At 33.4% G+C, this 20,641-nt stretch overlaps 1 protein-coding gene across 2 annotated transcripts in view; it reads left to right on the plus strand.

The window, feature by feature from the left end:
* LOC127845847 (uncharacterized) overlaps positions 1-19,318 on the plus strand; it is a 41,621-nt gene extending 22,303 nt beyond the window's left edge. Inside the window, exons 2-8 of one of the 2 annotated variants that reach the window (XM_052377014.1) lie at positions 9,884-9,947; positions 10,552-10,566; positions 11,201-11,314; positions 11,758-11,865; positions 12,499-12,590; positions 13,826-14,282; positions 18,326-19,318. In XM_052377014.1, coding sequence (XP_052232974.1) covers positions 9,884-9,947; positions 10,552-10,566; positions 11,201-11,314; positions 11,758-11,865; positions 12,499-12,590; positions 13,826-14,280 — 848 coding nt within the window. In that variant the 3' untranslated portion in view covers positions 14,281-14,282; positions 18,326-19,318. The remainder of the gene's footprint in view (positions 1-9,883; positions 9,948-10,551; positions 10,567-11,200; positions 11,315-11,757; positions 11,866-12,498; positions 12,591-13,825; positions 14,283-18,325) is intronic. The other variant, XM_052377015.1, reaches the window with a different exon arrangement.
* The last annotated feature ends 1,323 nt before the right edge of the window (positions 19,319-20,641 follow it).

Here is a 20,641-nt window from a genome sequence, read left to right on the forward strand (position 1 = left end):
AACTGATTCTCTATTTTGTTTTTATCCCTATATATCTTTCTTTATCTCTAACAAGGTTGAAGTGCTCTCAAACCTATTGTCAGACTCATATATGTATAAACCCCTGAAGAAGTCATACGACCATCTTTTACTGTTGTAATCTACATGCATAGGTCATTGGGTTTATAGCGTTCAATTTTCATTTTATTTTCTCTCTGACAGACGTTTCTTGTTTGATTTTTTTTGCAGTCACATAAACAACCAAGCAATGTAATATGGAACTTGCTTCTTCCTGTATTTGCGCGATGATGATCTGAAATATTAACTTTATGATGCTATATTACTTAACCTTTTTCTATATATATTTACACTTGTTCGTAGTTTCATTTCATCGTTCCTTAAAAAATGTTAGCTCTGTTGCTCTGGTCTCTTTCCTACCATTGAGTAATTAAAAGGTAATTAAATTGAATGCGTTTTAATTCCCTTTTATTATTGCTTAATTTGAGTTACAATGCTATGAGGTTAAATTTTATTTACACTTAAATGTATCATGAATATTGCTGGGCCAAGTGTGATTTATTTTGAGCGCTCTAAAACCGGTTTAAACCCCAAATGCTTTGCATTGACCGTTCCAAGGCGGTGACCCCAGTTGTATTCATTTATGTGTTATGTATGTTGTTTTGTATTGTGCTGTTTTGTACTGTTTTGGCAATTGGTCACTTGCCTTGCCTAAATAAAGGACCAACTAATTGTGTATAATGAGAATACAATACTGCTCCAGCAGCTGGAGTTTCACTTCTTTATGTTGCAAATGCAATTACAGATGTACTACATTTCTAAATTAGCAAATGATCATTAACCATTTCAGCGAGTTTGTCGATTGTATAAAAAGCGATTAAGATACCATAGTACTATCTTGTCGGTAATGTACCAGGCGTCGAACATGTTTCCGCTTATGATACAATGTTTCGTGAATAAATATGGGAAAATATAATATAAGTTGCTGAATAAGTACGAAATTAACACCTATTTTATTTCATTAGTCATTCCTTGCTGGTAACTACCATTTGCAATCTTTGTTGGATTGCTTAAAGTCATATATGTTTCAGTTTTGTGAAGTTGGTGTACACTGTGCATGACTGTTACGGAACTGGTCAATTTGTAAAACATCAATCACTATTTGTGTGTTTGGCTGGCATTTGTGTTTTCTGTGATTTATTGCAAGTGTGTTTTGCATTGTGTGTAACACTGTTTTGCAACTGGTCGAGATGTAGCATTAATAATTGTTTTAAGTATTTGTTTTAAACAGGGGCGCTACGATAGCCCAGTTATTAACATGGTAAACATTGCAATGGATCGATTTTTCTCCAGATATTTTCCGTCGCCATTCCATCATTACCGTGCACATTCCATAGTAAGGCAACTCACCGCCCTTTTGTAAAAGCATAATATTGTATGTATAGAACATTTGCTGGGCGAATTGAACATAATCCGTAAAGACAGCATTATCGTAGAACACTTGTTCAAAAAAATGTAGAAAAGAGCCATTGTCTGGCAATCAACTATAAGGTCAACCAAGGTAAATGGGTCATCGATACGGTATATATAATTATGGACGAATGCAAGGAATTTCTCCTATGCGCTATCAAGTTTTGATTAACGACGAATAACATCTCCCTTCTTCTAGGGTATTTGTTTCTTTCTGCAATGTGCAATTCACCATTGGCTCTAACAGTTTGCAAATGGTATTTAACATATTCGTTCTCGGACATAATAGCATATTTAAACAAATTATTGAAAAAGAATGCATCCAAGTAAATCGTGTAAGACGTGTTATGTTGTGTGTTTCCTATGTCTACATGCTAAACACATTACACAACTAAATCGCGTCATGAAATGAAAATATGTGGAAATACAACCGATCATTAGTAGTATGCAATTAATAATTATCCGTGCACGTTCCATCATTGGTAATAAATCATGAATAACATATTAACAGAGAAGTATTGTTGGCCTATTCCCGCACTTAGGACGTCCGGTTCATGCACTTGTATTAATGGCTTAGTTTTCTAGTAATTGCTTTTGCTGAATATAACGGATATTGCAAATTGTATGAACTGTACGGTATAACATATTACATAATATAGCCACTTCTTATACCTATTTTCAGGTGGTCATAAAGTAAAATATTTCTTTAGATTTGGTTAATAGTTTAAGGCAGCTAAAAAAAGGAATGTCCAACAATCTCGAATAACTGACGACCATATTTATTTTCTTTTTAAAAATAATTTATCAATATGGTTTTACTAACTGATGAAGTAATCAAAGAGTCGGAATATAATTTGTTTACATTAACAATATACGATAAATAACTGTTTTGGTGTGTTTATTGGCATAAAAATACTAATTATATATTGGCAAAAGAATGAGGAAATACCTTACTTAAGTTGTTTGCGAATTCAGGTCCGCATTAATTGACCTTTCCTTACTTTACATCCAAAGTTTATATCAGACTGATAAGCAATCGGTTTTTTTAATAATAATTAATTAAGTCATGTTAAACATTACTCGTCAAAATTTTATCTAAACGCATAATCAAAACAATTGTATCTGAGTAACATATTAGATGAGGTTAAAGGGATCTTTTCACGCTTTGGTAAATTGACAAAATTGAAAAAAATTGTTTCAGATTCGCAAATTTTCGTTTTAGTTATGATATTTGTGAGGAAACAGTAATACTGAACATTTACCATGGTCTAATATAGCCATTATATGCATCTTTTGACGATTTTAAAACCTAAAAATTATAAAGCGTTGCAACGCGAAACGATTGAATAATTTGGAGAGTTCTGTTTTTGTCGTTAAATTTTGTGAAACTACGAAGATTGCTTATATAAGGTATAAAATACATTAAGTATGTGTATTTGGCGGAATAGCTCAGTAGGCTAAAGCGTTTTTACTTCAGGACTCTGGCAGGACTCCAGGGGTCACTGGTTCGAAACCTGGTCCGGGCAATGTTCTTTTCCTTTTTTTAATTTTATTCTTGATTTTTTACTGGAGCTTTTACGATCCAATGTTTACATTTATCGATATAAAGCATTTAATGAATAAGTTAAAAAATGCCAAAATCTGTGAAAAGGCCCCTTTAACACAGCGATTCGTGTCATGAATGTTCCAGGCTAAAGCGTTGATCGATTGAGCGACTTATCTGCATACACATTGCTAAGATATGCTCTTCTCTAAACGAGTGTTCCCGAGTTATATGAGGTGACTGCAGCCCAGGTTAATAACTATGCCGCTCTCAGGTTATGACGAAACGTCCCACCTAACAAGAAATCGTTTATGCACATTGGTATATGGGTAATTATATATTAACATTGAGACTTATATGCAGTTAACCAAATAACTATATTAAGGATAAAATAGACAAATACAACATTTAAACATCAAGCGGGTCATCGTTGTTACATTATATGTCACTATTTTATAAAGATAAAAACACATCCACGAGATGAATATTACAAACATCTTAGTAAGAAAATGTACACGCTAAATTCAAAATATGTTCTCAGGTAAAAATTAAAGTAATATCTTGTTAGTTACAATAAGTATGATTTAACATGGTGTAATCAATCCTTAGATGTAAGTCGCGTGCTGTTACGAATGATAATTTATAGCATGTCATGTTATCATCTCAAACGTTATTTCTAAAAATAAGTTTATTAAACATTAGGTAATCTATTGGTATTCAATTAAGATTGACTGTAAAAACAAAAAATACTTATTTATAAAATATTATTTCTAAAAAAATATAGTACTGGTAAAACTCTGAAAACAGTGTCAGGCTAGACATTCTTGTAAACACACTATATAATAATATGCTTAAACAATACATGAACACACAAACGATGCATCATTCAACATGAAAGTCTATGTGTTCTCGTGTCTTTTTGTTGTAAGTTTCTTTACAATAATTTTATAAGTGTCAGTTCTATACAACAACCGAATCTTCGAAAATTCCAGTTGTTTTTTCGTTTTGCTAATGACAGCACCGATGCTTAATTCTGAAGGTCTCTGTCTGAGTCAACGTTTATTTGCCTAGGTATTATAAGTGGAGGCATACGTCCTTGAGAATTGACTGTTAAAACGACGTGGTAACCACACCATAACGCTTCCACTTGTGACAAGGGCACCATACGTTTGAAGCAATAAACTAATCCGCATTCATAATAATTAGTAAGTTATGCAGTTGGATGCGTTGTGTAACCTGACGAGGCATTATTTAACGCAGCCAATTTCTGTGACATTAATGCACACACTGTACACAATTCTTTCGGAATATTACACTAGTCTATAGTTCACGAATATTAATCAGTCGAGTGGCGTGCTCTAAGCCTTATCACACGAGAGGCGAGAAGAGTGTTACTAAAAAGTACAAGCCAATGGGGTGAAACAAACTTTTGCTTTCATGTTTATTGAGCGCAAACATATTCACGTTTGACCTTAATTTAAAACGCTTGAACGTTCTCGAATTATTTAAGTACATGTATGTTTTTTAACCTTAAACAATATCCATTACAAACACAAACAATCCAAAGATATGTGAAACCCTATAGCATTGTTAAAGCCCAGTGATCTAGTTTATACCTGGAGATACATATTATTTCAGGTTATGTTATTTTACTACACTTCTGATATGTTGGTTCTCGGTTTGAGATTCGCATGCTACGCTTTGAATGTAATATGGGTAGAAATAATACTATGATATATATGAACAAATAGTACAAAAATGTTGGAGTTATGCACTTATGTTTATATTTTCACGTATGTGGTGTGCTTTTCATGTAAAATTAATGTTGGTAAATACAAATTTATCTAACAGCGACATTTTGTTTTCAATGTTTGTTCCTACCTTCTTGGGTTTATCTGTCATGTAATCAATGATAAGACCGTCCACTAGATTAATTTCAATGTAAACTACTTATACTAAAGATTAGCACAATTGTGCTCCCTGTGCTTTGCATGTTCATATACTATTTATTATCATCCCACATACAAGTGCATTGTTTGATTCTTTTTCGAATCTGTAGACATTAATAATAAGACGATCGTATAGGAGGAGCAAAACAAATGACACAATATCGTTTTGCTAGATTTTGTTTTTAAAAAGAAGTTTACGATAAATCGGAAAAAAGACAAGTGAAAATGAAATTCACGATGTATAAACTGGTTGACTAGATATATCAAAATAACACGCATATTACTGTATGGTAAATCTGTGAATTCAAATGGTGACATTCATAGATCAACTTACAATGGCCAATCGGTTAGGCATTGAATGCATCAAAATAATTGCATATAGTGGACCTGAATGTTTAATATTTACTAAAAGTAAATGTGTAACGTTTATTCTACAACATACTTATACTCAAGATTGAAGCTGGGGAAGTATATGTTATGATTAAACGATGTATGAACGAATATGTAACAGAGGTTTAAATAACTAATTGCTTGAAGTTGAGCTGTAACAATACATATCAAGAAGACGTGAACCGCATCTTGTCTGAAACGTTAAACATTGTACAAAAATGCAACACAAACATGAACATGTTTGTCAACATTTGTACCAGCAATATACAAATGATAATATACGTTTTTCCTCCGAACGTTTCAATGATACAGACATCCAAAAGGTCGAATAATAACTCAGTGTATAATTGTTAACTTTTAATGCGAGCACATATGACGCCAAACATATTTTTTCTATCAACTCAATCATCTGAACCTTTTCCTCTGCCGAGGATTTGGTTTGCAACATTGTCATCATATAAACTGATGTATCTTATTTTTAATATAGTAGAAATTTGTTAAATAGCTCGATGTAATTATCGTTTTCAAAATACCGGTATGATGAAATTTAAATCACGCATTTAATTTGTTTTTATAGGAACCACTACATAATAAAGTACATTTAAAGTATTGATTGATGCTCAAAGCATTACTCTTGGAAATCATTTTATTCACTGGTGCAATGTTGAGTCAGAATGACCACTTTAAAAATGAAAGAGAAATAGGGCGTACATACTGTATCCAGATTAACTGTTCTAGGTAGCGTTGCTTTACTCTGTTGCCAATATAATATACAATAATGCATGTAATAATAAATATAACAAACATTAAACTTCAGAAGCCATATTAGTATATACATTGTTGTTTTGAGAAAGAACATAGTATTTCTAGATGCATGATTTTACGTAACCTTTCATTATCGTGTATCATGTATTCACTTATGCAGTGATTAAAACATGCAATTTGAAACAATAATTTGTATCAAGAAATATCTTACGTTTCTTATCTACTTCTAACAGAGACAACAACTATAACTGAAAATGGGGATCTGTGATCACCACTTTGAATGCCTATAGTACAAGATTTACGCATTTTAAACACTCAAAGGATGTATTGGATCGCTACAATTTTCACCGATATTCATTGATATCTAACAATGAAATACTATAACGGCTTTTTCGTAACACATTCAAAAACAGCGTTTAAACTAATACGGAATCCTACAATATAAACGAATTAAATATATTGTTAAAGTTAATTTAATAGAAAAAGAGTATTTTAACGTTAACCAGATATATGGAGTACGATTGTGATAAATATATGAGAACTTTCTTCATGGAAAAAACACATATTAAATATGGATGATAACTGAATATTTAGTAACACAGATGCGCAGCTGAAATAACTTTGATACACATCAAACGATTCCCATCATGTGTTCAGAGCTATTTTATTTACAATGGAATGTTTAGGTACATATAATTATATACAATCATTGCACATTGATGTTTTGATTACGCCGGTAAGAAGGTTGATTTTAGAACCCAACTTGTTAATTCAGGTGCGTTTGACTTTGATGTTTAAACATATGTCGGTTGTTATGACTGCTCCAAAATCAAATGTTTACATCTGCTTTGCACTCTGACAAAGCGTCATGCGTTAACAAACTAAGGTAGTCGGCACATGACACACACATTTCTTTGTATGTATGCATTATTTAATAACACATTAAGGTCACTATTACATACCGACGTCGATTTTTGCAGTGTTAGAACCGTTTAGATTGAATGTGTGCGCTCAATGCAGCAGTGACGTTTGTTTCAGTTAGTTGTTTATCATTCAAGTTACATCCAATTATACAATGCCAAGGCACATTATCTAACGACAAAACACTGCTTAACCGAGACAAAACATTTGCGCCTGAAACCATCAATCATAGTTAAATACTCAAATGGATTGAACACATCATGTTGCTTCAATAACAAATCATGTGTTATAATTTAAATATAGTTGACAATGAGGTTCACACACGATAACGTTGAAAACAACCCAAATTCTTAACGACAATTTGATGCTTCTAGCTAAACACGATTTACTTTCATCTGAATAGTTTTTGCTAATTAAGTGACATACTTGTTTTTTGTTTGCCAAAATATTATGTCGCTAATTTTGTGTCGACTTCGACAGTTAATTGCAAAGGTGTACGCATTATTTGTGTCAAGTGTGACACACGTCAAGCGTCTGGTATCAAGTAATTGAGGTATTCTGATGATATAACACTGACTTCATGTTTCGTAATGCATTTATGATGGAGGTACATGTATGCCATTATGAGTAATCTTTGCATCAAAAGTCATGGATGTGTAAGATAATATGGTTCTTGAAGGATGTTTTAATAATAACTGAGCCGTTGGGAATACAAACTAAGGACACAAAGCATTCTCCGTTTCCACTTAATAGTGTACTTACCAAGATGTTGAACACTTATTTAATGTAAATATTTAATCAAATACTGAGTTTACTGAAGCATGCTTGTTATGCATTTCCTAAAACCAATTATATAAAATAAATAAACAATAACATAATTACATCGCAAAAGGTATGATCGCATGAACATTTAATTTGCGAATAAGTTATACGCCAACAAAGTTTGCATATGTTTTCTTCACACCACCATTCCATGCATTATTAACACGCAAACAGTACACTCACGCTCTGACCTTAGAGAAAGAATTCAGTAGTAGATGTAGTAGATAACCTGAATATGTCTGGAATAGTCTGAATTACCAACATAATCCGATAGAAGCAGTTCTAACAAGTAGACGAGCGTTATTTCCAATACAGTTGTGCATATATTTTTGGGGCATTTTGTCTTTGAAGTCTCTATTGCCTATTTCAAATGCGTTCGACTTAAAGACACAAACTGCTGTTGTTTTTATCAGCGATCTAGTTGACATACAAGAGGTCTGCGTCGTAAGAAATCCGTCATGTCTACATAGACACATTTAATTGAGATCCTTTTAGACACGAGTTTGGTTTGTAAATGGTTATAAGGTAATGATGATGTTCAGCTAGCCTTCAAACTGGTATAAACCCATACAGCTTTGCATTGACCGGGTATTGTCGATGATTCCAGGTCTGATCATTTGATGTTTAAAGTTTGTTTGCTTTTTCAATGCAATTTGTGGATACAAACACGATTGTCCCTCCTGATAAAGCTTCAGGAGTTTCATGGCTTCTTGTATTTAAGATGAAATCATGTTATAGTCCCATGTATGGATTATGAATTTTGTTTTATTGAGTTATACACAAAAGAAGTGTCGCACACGAGATGAACATCAAGAAGTATCAATGAGTGCAGTTGTGTACCAATCATTTTTATACTAGAATACAAGTAATTGTAAAGCTCTTGTATTCGGTAATATGCATGCTTCGCCTGAAGGTATAGTGAAAACTCTAATGTGTTCCTAGGTAAATATTATACAATACGCTTAATAAACCAATTTTAAAACTCTTGTAAGAAATCCAAGAAAGTAAACTCCAGAGGGGTTTATTGTTAATATAATGTTTATGCTTCAACGCACATTATGACGTTATTTTGTCACGTAATCGCAGATAATTTATATCACAATCCTTCCCGTTCAAAATATGATGAGCTATGTACATTGTCTTGTTCGATTTCAATGCATTCAAGTGTAACTGACAAATCAAAATGTGATATATGTTTTTAATTGTATGCATCGGTTAAATTTAGATTATATTTTTTATTACAACTGATTTACACCCTAATGATAAACATACCTGATGATATAACAAACGATCAATATTTACGTCGTATGTGGCTGCAGAATGCACTCGACATGATGTGTCCATAAATTTTATGTTTATATGTTTTAGGATATTTTTGTTAAAACAATATTTAATAATTGAAAGGACATGAATAAAAGTAAGACAATCAATTTGTCATATAAAGTTTAGTTAAACACGGTGATGTTCCTAAATTGCATCTTGACTAACATTTGCTCTATGATTTTAATAATGACGGGTCCCTGGATAGCATCATATAACTTGTAAAAAAGAGTTTGCTATTAGCATAACATACGTATTAATGATATGGATATTTTCATAATATTTAAGTACCCTACTAAGTTTGATATATCCGTCTGTGTGGTTCTAGTATCATTATATGTGAGTTCATTTGCTAGAGCATGAGCTTGTGATTAAATGCGAATATAATCGAATGCAGCAAAAATGATCGCACGCCTTATATTGTTAAGTGTAATTAGCAAAATAATTAAACACACCAATCCTGTTCAGAATGCAAACCCCTATGATAGGTCATATTGGTGGAATCAAGCCAATGTCTACGCCCTGCAGTTCCATAGTGAGTGTCTCCGGTATTGCAGTTGTATTTTGCATGCCTATTTCCTTAGGAACTTGCATAATGTATTTTTACTCTTATATGTGTACCATCTTTTCTACGCACAATTACGCCTAATAACGATCTTCATTTGTTTTAAATTTCTGACTATCTAACTGTTTTTTGTATTTTCAGACTACACCCTTTGGCCGTTTTGGGTTGACAGACAAATGAACATCGAGCTGCCTTTCAAACAAGTGTAAGTATCAGCTGTTCTGTAAAATTGCAACTTACTCTGACCTCGTAATATGATAATATTGCCTCATAACATATTTGGTTCTTAACCCTAATAGTGCGGGAACAGAGTTGTGAAGGCCTTTGCAAACAGTTTGGATCCAGATGAGACGCCACAGAACGTGGCGTCTCATCTGGATCCAAACTGTTTGCTATTCTGATAGTATTCTTTGAAAAAAATCGAAGAAAATGCTAATTTTAGAAATTCAGCAGACGACATTTTAGCAGACGACAAATTTTTCCAGCATGCAAAGGGTTAATTAAACGAACGCAGAACAATTGTACCCTTACTAGCGTTAGCTGTTTTGCAGCAGAGAACTTAACATTTGTTATTATCACAATTGTATTAATTATTTATAAATCCTCAGAAGTTTACGGGGTCACTGTCAAGTACCTAAAAGTGTGCTGTATATTGTTTTTCCCATCCATTGTTTGCAGTGAAACTAATTTATGTTATATTTTATGAATTTTGCTGTTCAAATAACATGTTTTACTTATGAACCTTATTTTTCATACTACTTTTGCTTGATTAATTGATAACATCATTAATTATAAGTATTTCTTATTAGAGGAAAGAACGGAAGGTAAGCAAATCAAAGCTTTATTTGTATTACATAATATGCATACTGTACGCGTATAAAAACCTTTACCGTATTATTTGTTCTCACTAACAATCACCAAAAATGTGTATATTATACATTCAGAAAACTGCACAAATGGTCTTTAACAGACTTCATTTGCTTTTGCATAAAATATTAATAGCATGCATGCAGGCATTGAGCTTGTGTATTGTACAATGCACCTATAGCATACAAAGCACACTGTTCACGCAAGGTGCGTTGATGCAGGTTCATCTAAGGTGAGTTCAATTTACAATTATAAATCATATACATTACTAATCGATATCAAGTATCGATATAAACGTAAGTAGGGATACTAGTAATAACATCTATAAATATATATATTTAAATTGACGTAATATTCCTGGTACATTTAAACTATTCAAAGTCGCATTTGCTGTGTTTAAAACCTGGTAAAACACACATATGAATATTTCAGTACAGACCGTATGTCTTTGTAATTATCAAACAGTTAAACTTGCTCAAATTACATTGAAATTAAAATTCGTTTAATTGTTTGCAATTCCGAAAAATCAAACACATTGTGTTTCATGTATTTTTTGTAAATTGCTCAATAATAGAAATATCTTGTTTATAGGGGTTTACACAAGGTATGTGACGCCTCCGGCAGGGAGGTCAAAAGCTTTCCCGACATCACACATTTACTACAGAGGTTGCACAGCGAAGGATACAAACTCGGCATCGCTTCTGAGTAAGTTCTTGTTAAACGCGATTAAGGCGATTGGTGACAATTAATAATAATAATAATAATAAAATAGCATGTTTAATTACAGTATTGTGCGACAGTTGTCATAGCTTAAAATATGTAAAACTATTTTTGCTGTTATAGACACATGTAGAAGCTGGCCTCCAAGAATTACTGAACGATAATTTATTATCGTCTATTTTGATTATTCAACACTTCGGGGGAAAACGTCATATCGAGAAAAGATACTTTGATAAAATTGCTATAAAAATACTTGTTATGTCTGTACACATATTGTGTTTGAGTATCGTTACTAGATTTATGCATGTCAATATTCATGGACTGTTTACTCTTTCTTATCGTATTTAAATATATACTACATTAACTACACCAGCACATATATTGTGGTACATTTCAACACGTATGCGTATATCTGATCACATGTGCAGGGCATTCTACAAAGAGGAATGTGCAAAATTGGTGAAGTTATTTGGATGGGAAGAATATATCGACTATCAGGAGATCTACCCAGGATCAAAAATATTTCATTTCGTAAAGTAAGTACAGCGTATATTGTTCTTTGCCGCGTCCTGTTGCTAAATATGTCTTGATAACGGGGTTGACAATTAAATGTATGCATCTATATGTAATTCTGCCTAACGTGTACTTTCATATACATGAATTATGTTTGGCGTGCCATGCCATATGCTTGTTTTGTTGCCGCTTAATATTGCTCAAAATACAATAGGTATATTTTAATTTTGCTGATGGATTTCACATGTATGACGTTGAATAAGTATATGATGTATAAAATACGAAAGGACGTGGGCTCAAATGACACACTTTATCAAGAAGTATATTTTTATTTCGCTGATGGATTTCACATGTATGACGTTGCATAAGTAAATGATGTATAACATAAGACAGGACGTGGACTCGAATGACACACTTTATCAAGATGCATACTTTAGGAGTTATGCATTTGTTGTTGATATTTTATTTTAAATAAATGAATGTTTGTTTTCATGTATTGACATGTTAAGTAAAATGGTATATATAAAAGCAATCGGTGTTTACTTCTGTATCATGTTATATCTGTATGGATAAATTTGGCATTTAGGATTAACAAACCAAGAGGCCCTAATATGCGTGGCACTCTATAAATGACCGTATATCGTGCTATATTTTAGGATTAAAAGAGCAAGCGGTGTCGATTTCTGTGACATGTTGTACTTCGATGACGAGAAAGAGCATTTGGCTGAGGTAGCTGGGACTTGCACAGGTAAGCCATACAAGTGTACGCAGAGAAAGATCGCGCCTTTCATGGCTTTGAACATATAAATTGTAAGCATCGATACAAATCAGGTTTAGATTCACGAGTTGAAATAAGGTACATCACCCAATATAAACCAAGTTTACATGTAATCTGTATTAGCAACAAAGAGATTTAATGTAATGTCCTAAGTTTGGCAAGTGTTCGTGATGAACATAAAATGCATATGCACAGAGAATAATTGATATCACGGCTTGGAACAGCCTATGCAAAGCTTGTACGACCTAAGTATATAAGTTTGAAAATAAAAACACGATTCAAATGCATAATATGCATATGCAAATGCAATTGTATTGCATATAAGTTGTCCAGTCAAACATATTGCTAACTTAACATTGCATATCTGCCATTAAACAGTGTCATTAAAATAGCCATCGCAAAGACGAACCACCACTATTATTTTATCGAATACAACAGCCGTTCTGGTATGTCATTTTATTGAATAATAATTTGCACTTGAACGATAAAACGTTTTGCAACGCAAAAATCATTGTTATCGATCGTGTATAAAAGCAATATGTTTGTTCATTAAACTTAAGGTGAATATCCCTATCGAATGTTCACGGAACGTATACTGCTTTAATTGTAATATTGAACCATATTATATTTAATGCTTTGACATGTTGGGTATAGCGAACACGATAATTAATTGCATTTGCATTCATTTAAATACCAGATGTAAATGTATGATTTATACAGTTTGACATATTCAACATATATATGCTTTACGGAAGTTTAATATTGCAAACAATCAAACTCTAGAGTTCTTTTAATGAGAGAGGTTCTTCTTATTATCTACTAATGTTATAACACAACACAAACTATATACATAAAATAATCAAAACTTGGATCACACTCTTGGAACAGTTAAGACAAATCTTTTGGGTTTAAACTGGTTTGAGCCAGTCTTATAGAATCCACGATAATATTTGCAAGTTTTGTGAATATGAGCTACGCGTAAGGTTAGTTATGCCTGTAAATCAGTTTAATGCGTATTGACCGTTCAAAGGCAATGTTTCTTGCATTCTCATGTTAAAATACATTTGTAAGTATTGTGTTCAATAATGTACTATCACACTAAATTGATACCAGCTGACAGCAAGTAGCAGACGGGTATATCAACAATGTATGCCCTACATTTTGTCCTGGAATGCTATTATTACAATTATATTGTCATTGAACAGGAATAACAACAGTTTGGGCGGACCGAGGTGTTTCGGAGGAGATCATGGAAGAGGCATTTCTGACCTTCGCAAAGAACCGCGAGAGCACAACTTATTTCCGGTCCAAGCCGGTCACAATATCTCGAAGAAACTCGACGGAACCGTTCGTAAGTCTTCGACCCCTGATGAATTTGCGCAGGCGCAATTCGATCGAGACGGAATCGTCACTCCCTGTGACGAATGGTATGTTTGGAGGAGCAACATTGGCAGCCTTGGCCAACGGTATTTCTGGACTGCACATCAGAGACACAAACAGTAAATCGATTACGCACAAGTTTAATCCCAATTTACCGGGACTTAATGGGCCAACTGGTGGATCGATTACTCACAAGTTTAATCCTAATTTACCAGGACTCAATGGACCAATTGGTGGTCCTCCACCCGGCAAAGCCAGGCGTCGTTACAGTATTATGTGAACCTGTCACGTAATAACAATTACGTATTGTTCGTGGAGAACACACAGTAACAACTAATGTTCCTTTCTGTTTTTATCGTGATTTATTTCTGTTGAATATATTCTAACACAACACAACGTTTCCAAAATGTTTGTCAAATACAAGATACATGCGAAGCCCGCAATGGGCCCATCCCACGAAAGCCAGCAATAATGCGACTTGTATGTTCGGCCGTTTAAGTAAGACTCTCTTTCATACAACGCAGATGCCAATTTATACAATAATGGACAAATAAATTGGGTGACGGCTGTCTGGATGATTGACTTTAACATGAGTTGAATTACCTGATACGGGATGGCTTTATGTGTGACTTACATATCTTGTGCATATATATGCCAATAATTAAGCGAGACCACGTTTGTTTAACTGTCACCTGTCATTTAACATGAAAATATACACAAATTAACAGTGCTGCATGTGCTTACAATAGACATAACAAATTAGTGAACCCAGCCATGGGCCATAACTTGGTGCATTTTTTCTCGTCTAATTTGACGATGACATATGATGCCCATTTATGCATTTCTTCATGAAGACAGATATTATGTTTCAGTTACACCGAACAAGGAATATACATGAAATACACCAATTATGCGACACACCTCATTTTCATTAAAGAAAGATTTTATATTTTATGATTTAAAATCTTTAGAAAGACTAAATCCTGAGTGACAAGTGTCTTACAATATCATGTATCAATGTTAAATGACGTTGATCGATTGTCTACGTAACACTACAGGCGTTGTTTGACTAGTGACCTCCTGTGCTGTCCATTCGAAGTAAGTATTGCCCGGGTTGAATATGTACCTGTTGCGGTCATGTAGATGTCTTGGTTTGTTGTTTTCTGTCTATGTTGATTCATGGGTGATGTTATCTACCATTGCTGTCGTGAAGAAGCTCTATCTATCGCCAAGCTGTGTAGGCAAATCGCACGTGGTCGGTTGCACTCATCTGCGTATCGAGGTTCACATCGAGGCTGGATATGTCATCGTGGTTTCTGTTGTTTTTGTCGCTGAACCAGCCGTCATCACGTCGTTGTTTCTGTTGTTGAATCCATCGTGATATTGTCTCTGGATATGGTGTTGATGCGTACCGCGTTGCTTATCAATTGTGACGTATGTTAAAACCTTTGTGATCGCATTGTTGTTTCTGTTGTTGTTGATTGTACTTTTGTTCTTGGTTCCAGCGTCTTCATTTCTCTCGGGACATTAAGATCTTCTATTGGCCATAATGCTCACGAGGTATTAACTATAGCAGTGTTCTCCTTGATGTCTTAGGCCTCGGAAGTATCATTCCAAATGCGTTATCTACGCACGTCAAACAGTTGAACGGCTGCATCTACTCTATAGTGTTTAACGTCACAAGTATTGTGTCCAGTGTTGCGTCACTTGTTGTCCTTCGAAATCTTCTGGCGTTGGTCTTCTTTTAGCGATAGAACCAGGTATTCACTTTGAGAGTAAACGCCGTGATGTTCCATTCTAATTATGTTGTTTGTTTCTTCTATTCGTTGTGGAAGGCGTTGTCTCGCGAAGTCGCTCTTCTTCGGCGTTGTCTTCAAATCTCGATATTTTTATCTGCGTCGTGGTGATACAAGTATCAGTTGTTCAAAATCATGGCAAACATTTATAAATATCCCCTTAGTTATTGTTAAATATCGTCATGACAACTTACTGTGATATCTTATTCAAAAAAATAAATTCTTTACAACGAAAAAATATTAGTCAATTCCTCAAAACATACTTCCGATAAGTACATGACAGTTGGACATCTGACAAGCCATTTACTTAATATGACTTGTGTACCGCCTTAGGCATAATCATTTTACGCTCGTGCAGCCAGTAAATTTTTTACAGGCGTGCGCCACTTTATTGACCTAGAGTCATGGGTAATGATAGACGTACCTGTTCATATCATGGTTTCATAAACCTCGTCTTTATCACTATAGTTTTGCCGTTGGGCATAGATTTATTGACATGTTTGACCTGTGCACTTGTAAAAATGCGCAAATATGACAAGGCAGACTTTTATACATATGCATTCATAATATAAGAACACGTATCGGTATACTTCAAAATTCAGGTCTTTGCTCCTAATCGAACTACTCAAATAATTCTTATGCGACATCGCATCTTCTGTCCATAGCGTAATTTGCTTCGATGGCACAGGGATAAAATCTCTTACTCATGAGGACGCTAAGGTTATCAGAACCTCGGGCTCGGTATGTCCGAACGCTGATCAGTCAGCCGTGCTCATAAAATATAATTGTAACCCTTAAACAATTATATTAGAAATTTAATGCGTACATATCGTTATATTTTCACTGCGCTATACGCGTCAGATCGCATTAAATTCTTACTTAAAATTACTCAAGACCTTCAATATTATCGATATCCTACATATATTTGCATCAACACAATGACGTATATACATATTTACATAATATTTTTTTTGTGTGTCTGCCCTATTCATATTCGCAATCAACATTATTTTTCTTATTTCCTATTTTCTTTCTTTTACAATTCGAAAAACTATTTTTAAATTTTCCAATAATTCTATCTATTCGTCCTCTTTAATTTTCTTTATCATTCTTATAAGCAAAACCCGCCTTATTTTCTTTATTAAAATAATAAACAAAACTGTCTTAAATAATCTTAATTCCTAAATTCTTAATTCTGCCAATGTAAAATACTAGGTAAATTCTTTGAATATTTGTATCATCTCCGAGTTTTTTCTACTATATTAATAAATAAAACCACCGCCAAAGTTTCTTTATTAAAATAATAAACAAAACTATATAAGATATTATTATTTCCTTGTACGTTTTAATTAAACGGAACTTTAAAAAAATACGAACAATTTAAAATGGATTTGTGCGCAAAAAACGCACGTTCGTATACAATCTTTATTATAATCATACACAATTTATATAAAATTCTTTAAATATTCTCAATGATTTGTTCGCCTCTAATTTCATTATTTCTATAACTCATAAAAATAATGTAAAACTCAAATATCTCTTTTTATTCTCAATTCACCGTTATTTATAAAAATGTACCGATAAATGCAAAATTGGCATGATTTTGATATTTGTAAAATTTGTTCGTACATAATTTATTATCAACACTTTTATTTTTAACATCTAACTACATTAAATTCTTTAAAACAATTCTTAAAAATTTCGTTGTCATGACGCCTTTTACTTTAATTTTCTACTTTATAAATTTTGAAATTCCCTCTCCAAATTTGCCATAATTTTTTTAAACAACTGACCTGAATTTTTGTCGCGTTGTGGTTGTGATGTTTTCATTTTTTCGGCACGTGATCGCACTTGTGATCGTACTTCGGTCGTATCCATGGTACACGGCTCCATAAAATGTACTGTGTCACGTAATTATGTATCGTTCGTGGAAAAGACACAGTAACCAACAAAGTTCATTTCTGATTTCTTTGCGTTTTATTTCTGCTTATTAACACAACACAACGTTTCCAAAATGTTTGTCAAATACAAGATACATGCGAAGCCCGCAATGGGCCCATCCCACGAAAGCCAGCAATAATGCGACTTGTATGTTCGGCCGTTTAAGTAAGACTCTCTTTCATACAACGCAGATGCCAATTTATACAATAATGGACAAATAAATTGGGTGACGGCTGTCTGGATGATTGACTTTAACATGAGTTGAATTACCTGATACGGGATGGCTTTATGTGTGACTTACATATCTTGTGCATATATATGCCAATAATTAAGCGAGACCACGTTTGTTTAACTGTCACCTGTCATTTAACATGAAAATATACACAAATTAACAGTGCTGCATGTGCTTACAATAGACATAACAAATTAGTGAACCCAGCCATGGGCCATAACTTGGTGCATTTTTTCTCGTCTAATTTGACGATGACATATGATGCCCATTTATGCATTTCTTCATGAAGACAGATATTATGTTTCAGTTACACCGAACAAGGAATATACATGAAATACACCAATTATGCGACAAACCAAAAGTGCAATTAACATTTTTCGAAACTTAATATAACATGGGAGTTATAGTGCTACCATACAAATACGGAAAGTGTAACATGACACTTCAAGACACTACTGAATGTGGTGAACAAAAATACCTACTGATCATAGATGTCGAATCACAGCCGTGCGTAGTGATTAATAATGTCGAGTTGTGAACACGTCGCTTTACATTAACTCAGTGCTTCCAGTAGCAAAAAAAGATGTGGAATGTGTACACATTATTTGCATATAATAAGCTTCTCATAATCTATGTTGAGTAAATATTGGCTTGCATTTGATAGTATGAGTATCGAGATAATTAAGAATATGGATTACCATTTATGTATAACCAAATTGTGTCAATACTTGTTTCAAAAGTTAGCATAGAAGCCATTGTATTCTTTGTTGACTTAGCAGAGTATGAAAAGTAAAGGCTAAACAAATAACCATGTTTGATACTGCAATTTGTAAAATGTTACTCTATGTATATTGTGTTGCGCGCCAAACATGTATCAACATGTTAACCTAGATGGTTAATAAGCTGACACAATAACGAATTCACTTTCATAGTTTTGTATTCTTTTTGTGTAGCAACCGAGTGAACGTATAGTAGTAACACTATGATACATATTCAACTGTGTTACAATCGCATTTCTTACTATTGTATTATGCTGTTATTGACGACGCACTACGCACGTTATGATAAATATTGCAATACGTGTTTTCGTGTGACGAGAGCATTATGCCAACATTGGTTTGTATAACAGTTATAACCGTCGATCACAAAAGCACGCGTGCTTTTTACAGATGTATATACTGGAACTGTAATCATACTATGTTTTGATAGATATGGTATGGTCATCGTTGGTGAAATAAGTAAGAATATGCAAGTAACCATCATCTAAAAATAGTGCTGATTTAACGTATAAGATTGTTACATAAATATTACCCTTGTTGATATTTGTTAAAATAAATCATCGAACTATATTTGTTGTTTTCGTTAAAATAATAGATAAGTGTTCAACTACTGTACTTCTCATATTATGTTTATTTAAGATTAAAAACGGGTGTACATAAAAGCATCGCAACGTTTGACAGCAACCTATCAAATGATGTTGATAATCAATATTCAGTTATTGTGACTTTTTATTTATAAATTAAATGCGGATCACTATAAAGATGCAGTATATTAAATAAAATATATACGATTTACACTAAAGTCATAGGCTATGTTGCTAATTTGACGCTTTGCGACTGCCAAGCTTGTAAGACTTCACGTGACGTTTTGAATTCTCATTACAGGTCTACTAATCGGTCATAAAGTATGTAAATATTGGTCTAAATTAATAATTCGGTCATAAAGTATGTTAATATTGGTCTAAATTATTAATTCGGCTTTCGCATGTCTCGAGCTTTGTAGTTGCCTATTAGGTTATTAATCTTAAACATATTCAAATATATATATATATACAAAACGGGATTTTTATGATCATATGATATATTTAAGATAATTATAGAGATTCCATATAAACATAATAGTTTGCGTGGGGGAAATTCAAACAGTTATTATCGATATTCACTTTTAGACAAACGTCTTTTCATAATATGCAATACAGCATTACTCTTGCGGTAGCCATCAAGCAAACATTATGTTAAACATTGCAGAAGTTCATGTCTAAACTATATACTGCCTTTGCACGCTTTGTAGACGGCCGTAATCATACACGAAAGTACACGACATATTTTACTTGATTTAAGACTTGCTGAATATTACTTATATTATACATGTTAAATGATACACAACTCAATGACTGAAGTGCTCCATTTAAATAATTGTACGACTTTAACGAAATGTGACCAGGTGTGTGTCCTGCAAATTTAATTTACCGTAATATAAAGCTTACACCATAGCATGTAAAGTTTTATTGTATAACTGTTATTGTGTCCGTGTTTCATTCTAAAAGAAAAGAACAGCTTTACTTTACAATTGCAAAGTTAGTTATATGGTATAATGGTATACGTATAATGTTGCAATACTTATTTTACTGTATTGTTTATGCTAACAAAACAACATATCGCAACACAAGCTTACGTTAAGAAGAGTGTCTTCAAAAAGAGTTGGCCACAGTTATTCGCTACGTACCAACGAGTATATACACGAAAACTACAGATGGTGAATATATTTGTGTTATGTTAATGTTGTCTTCAGTGTTTGCATTACATTACGATGTGCAGTAATTATTCGATGCTAAGAATTCGCACGAGTTAGCTTAAATCATGAGTAGAATGCGGCTTGTTGTATTGTGCGCA

Source organism: Dreissena polymorpha, chromosome 9 (assembly GCF_020536995.1).
Source record: "Dreissena polymorpha isolate Duluth1 chromosome 9, UMN_Dpol_1.0, whole genome shotgun sequence".
In the NCBI taxonomy this organism is placed as follows: domain Eukaryota; kingdom Metazoa; phylum Mollusca; class Bivalvia; order Myida; family Dreissenidae; genus Dreissena; species Dreissena polymorpha.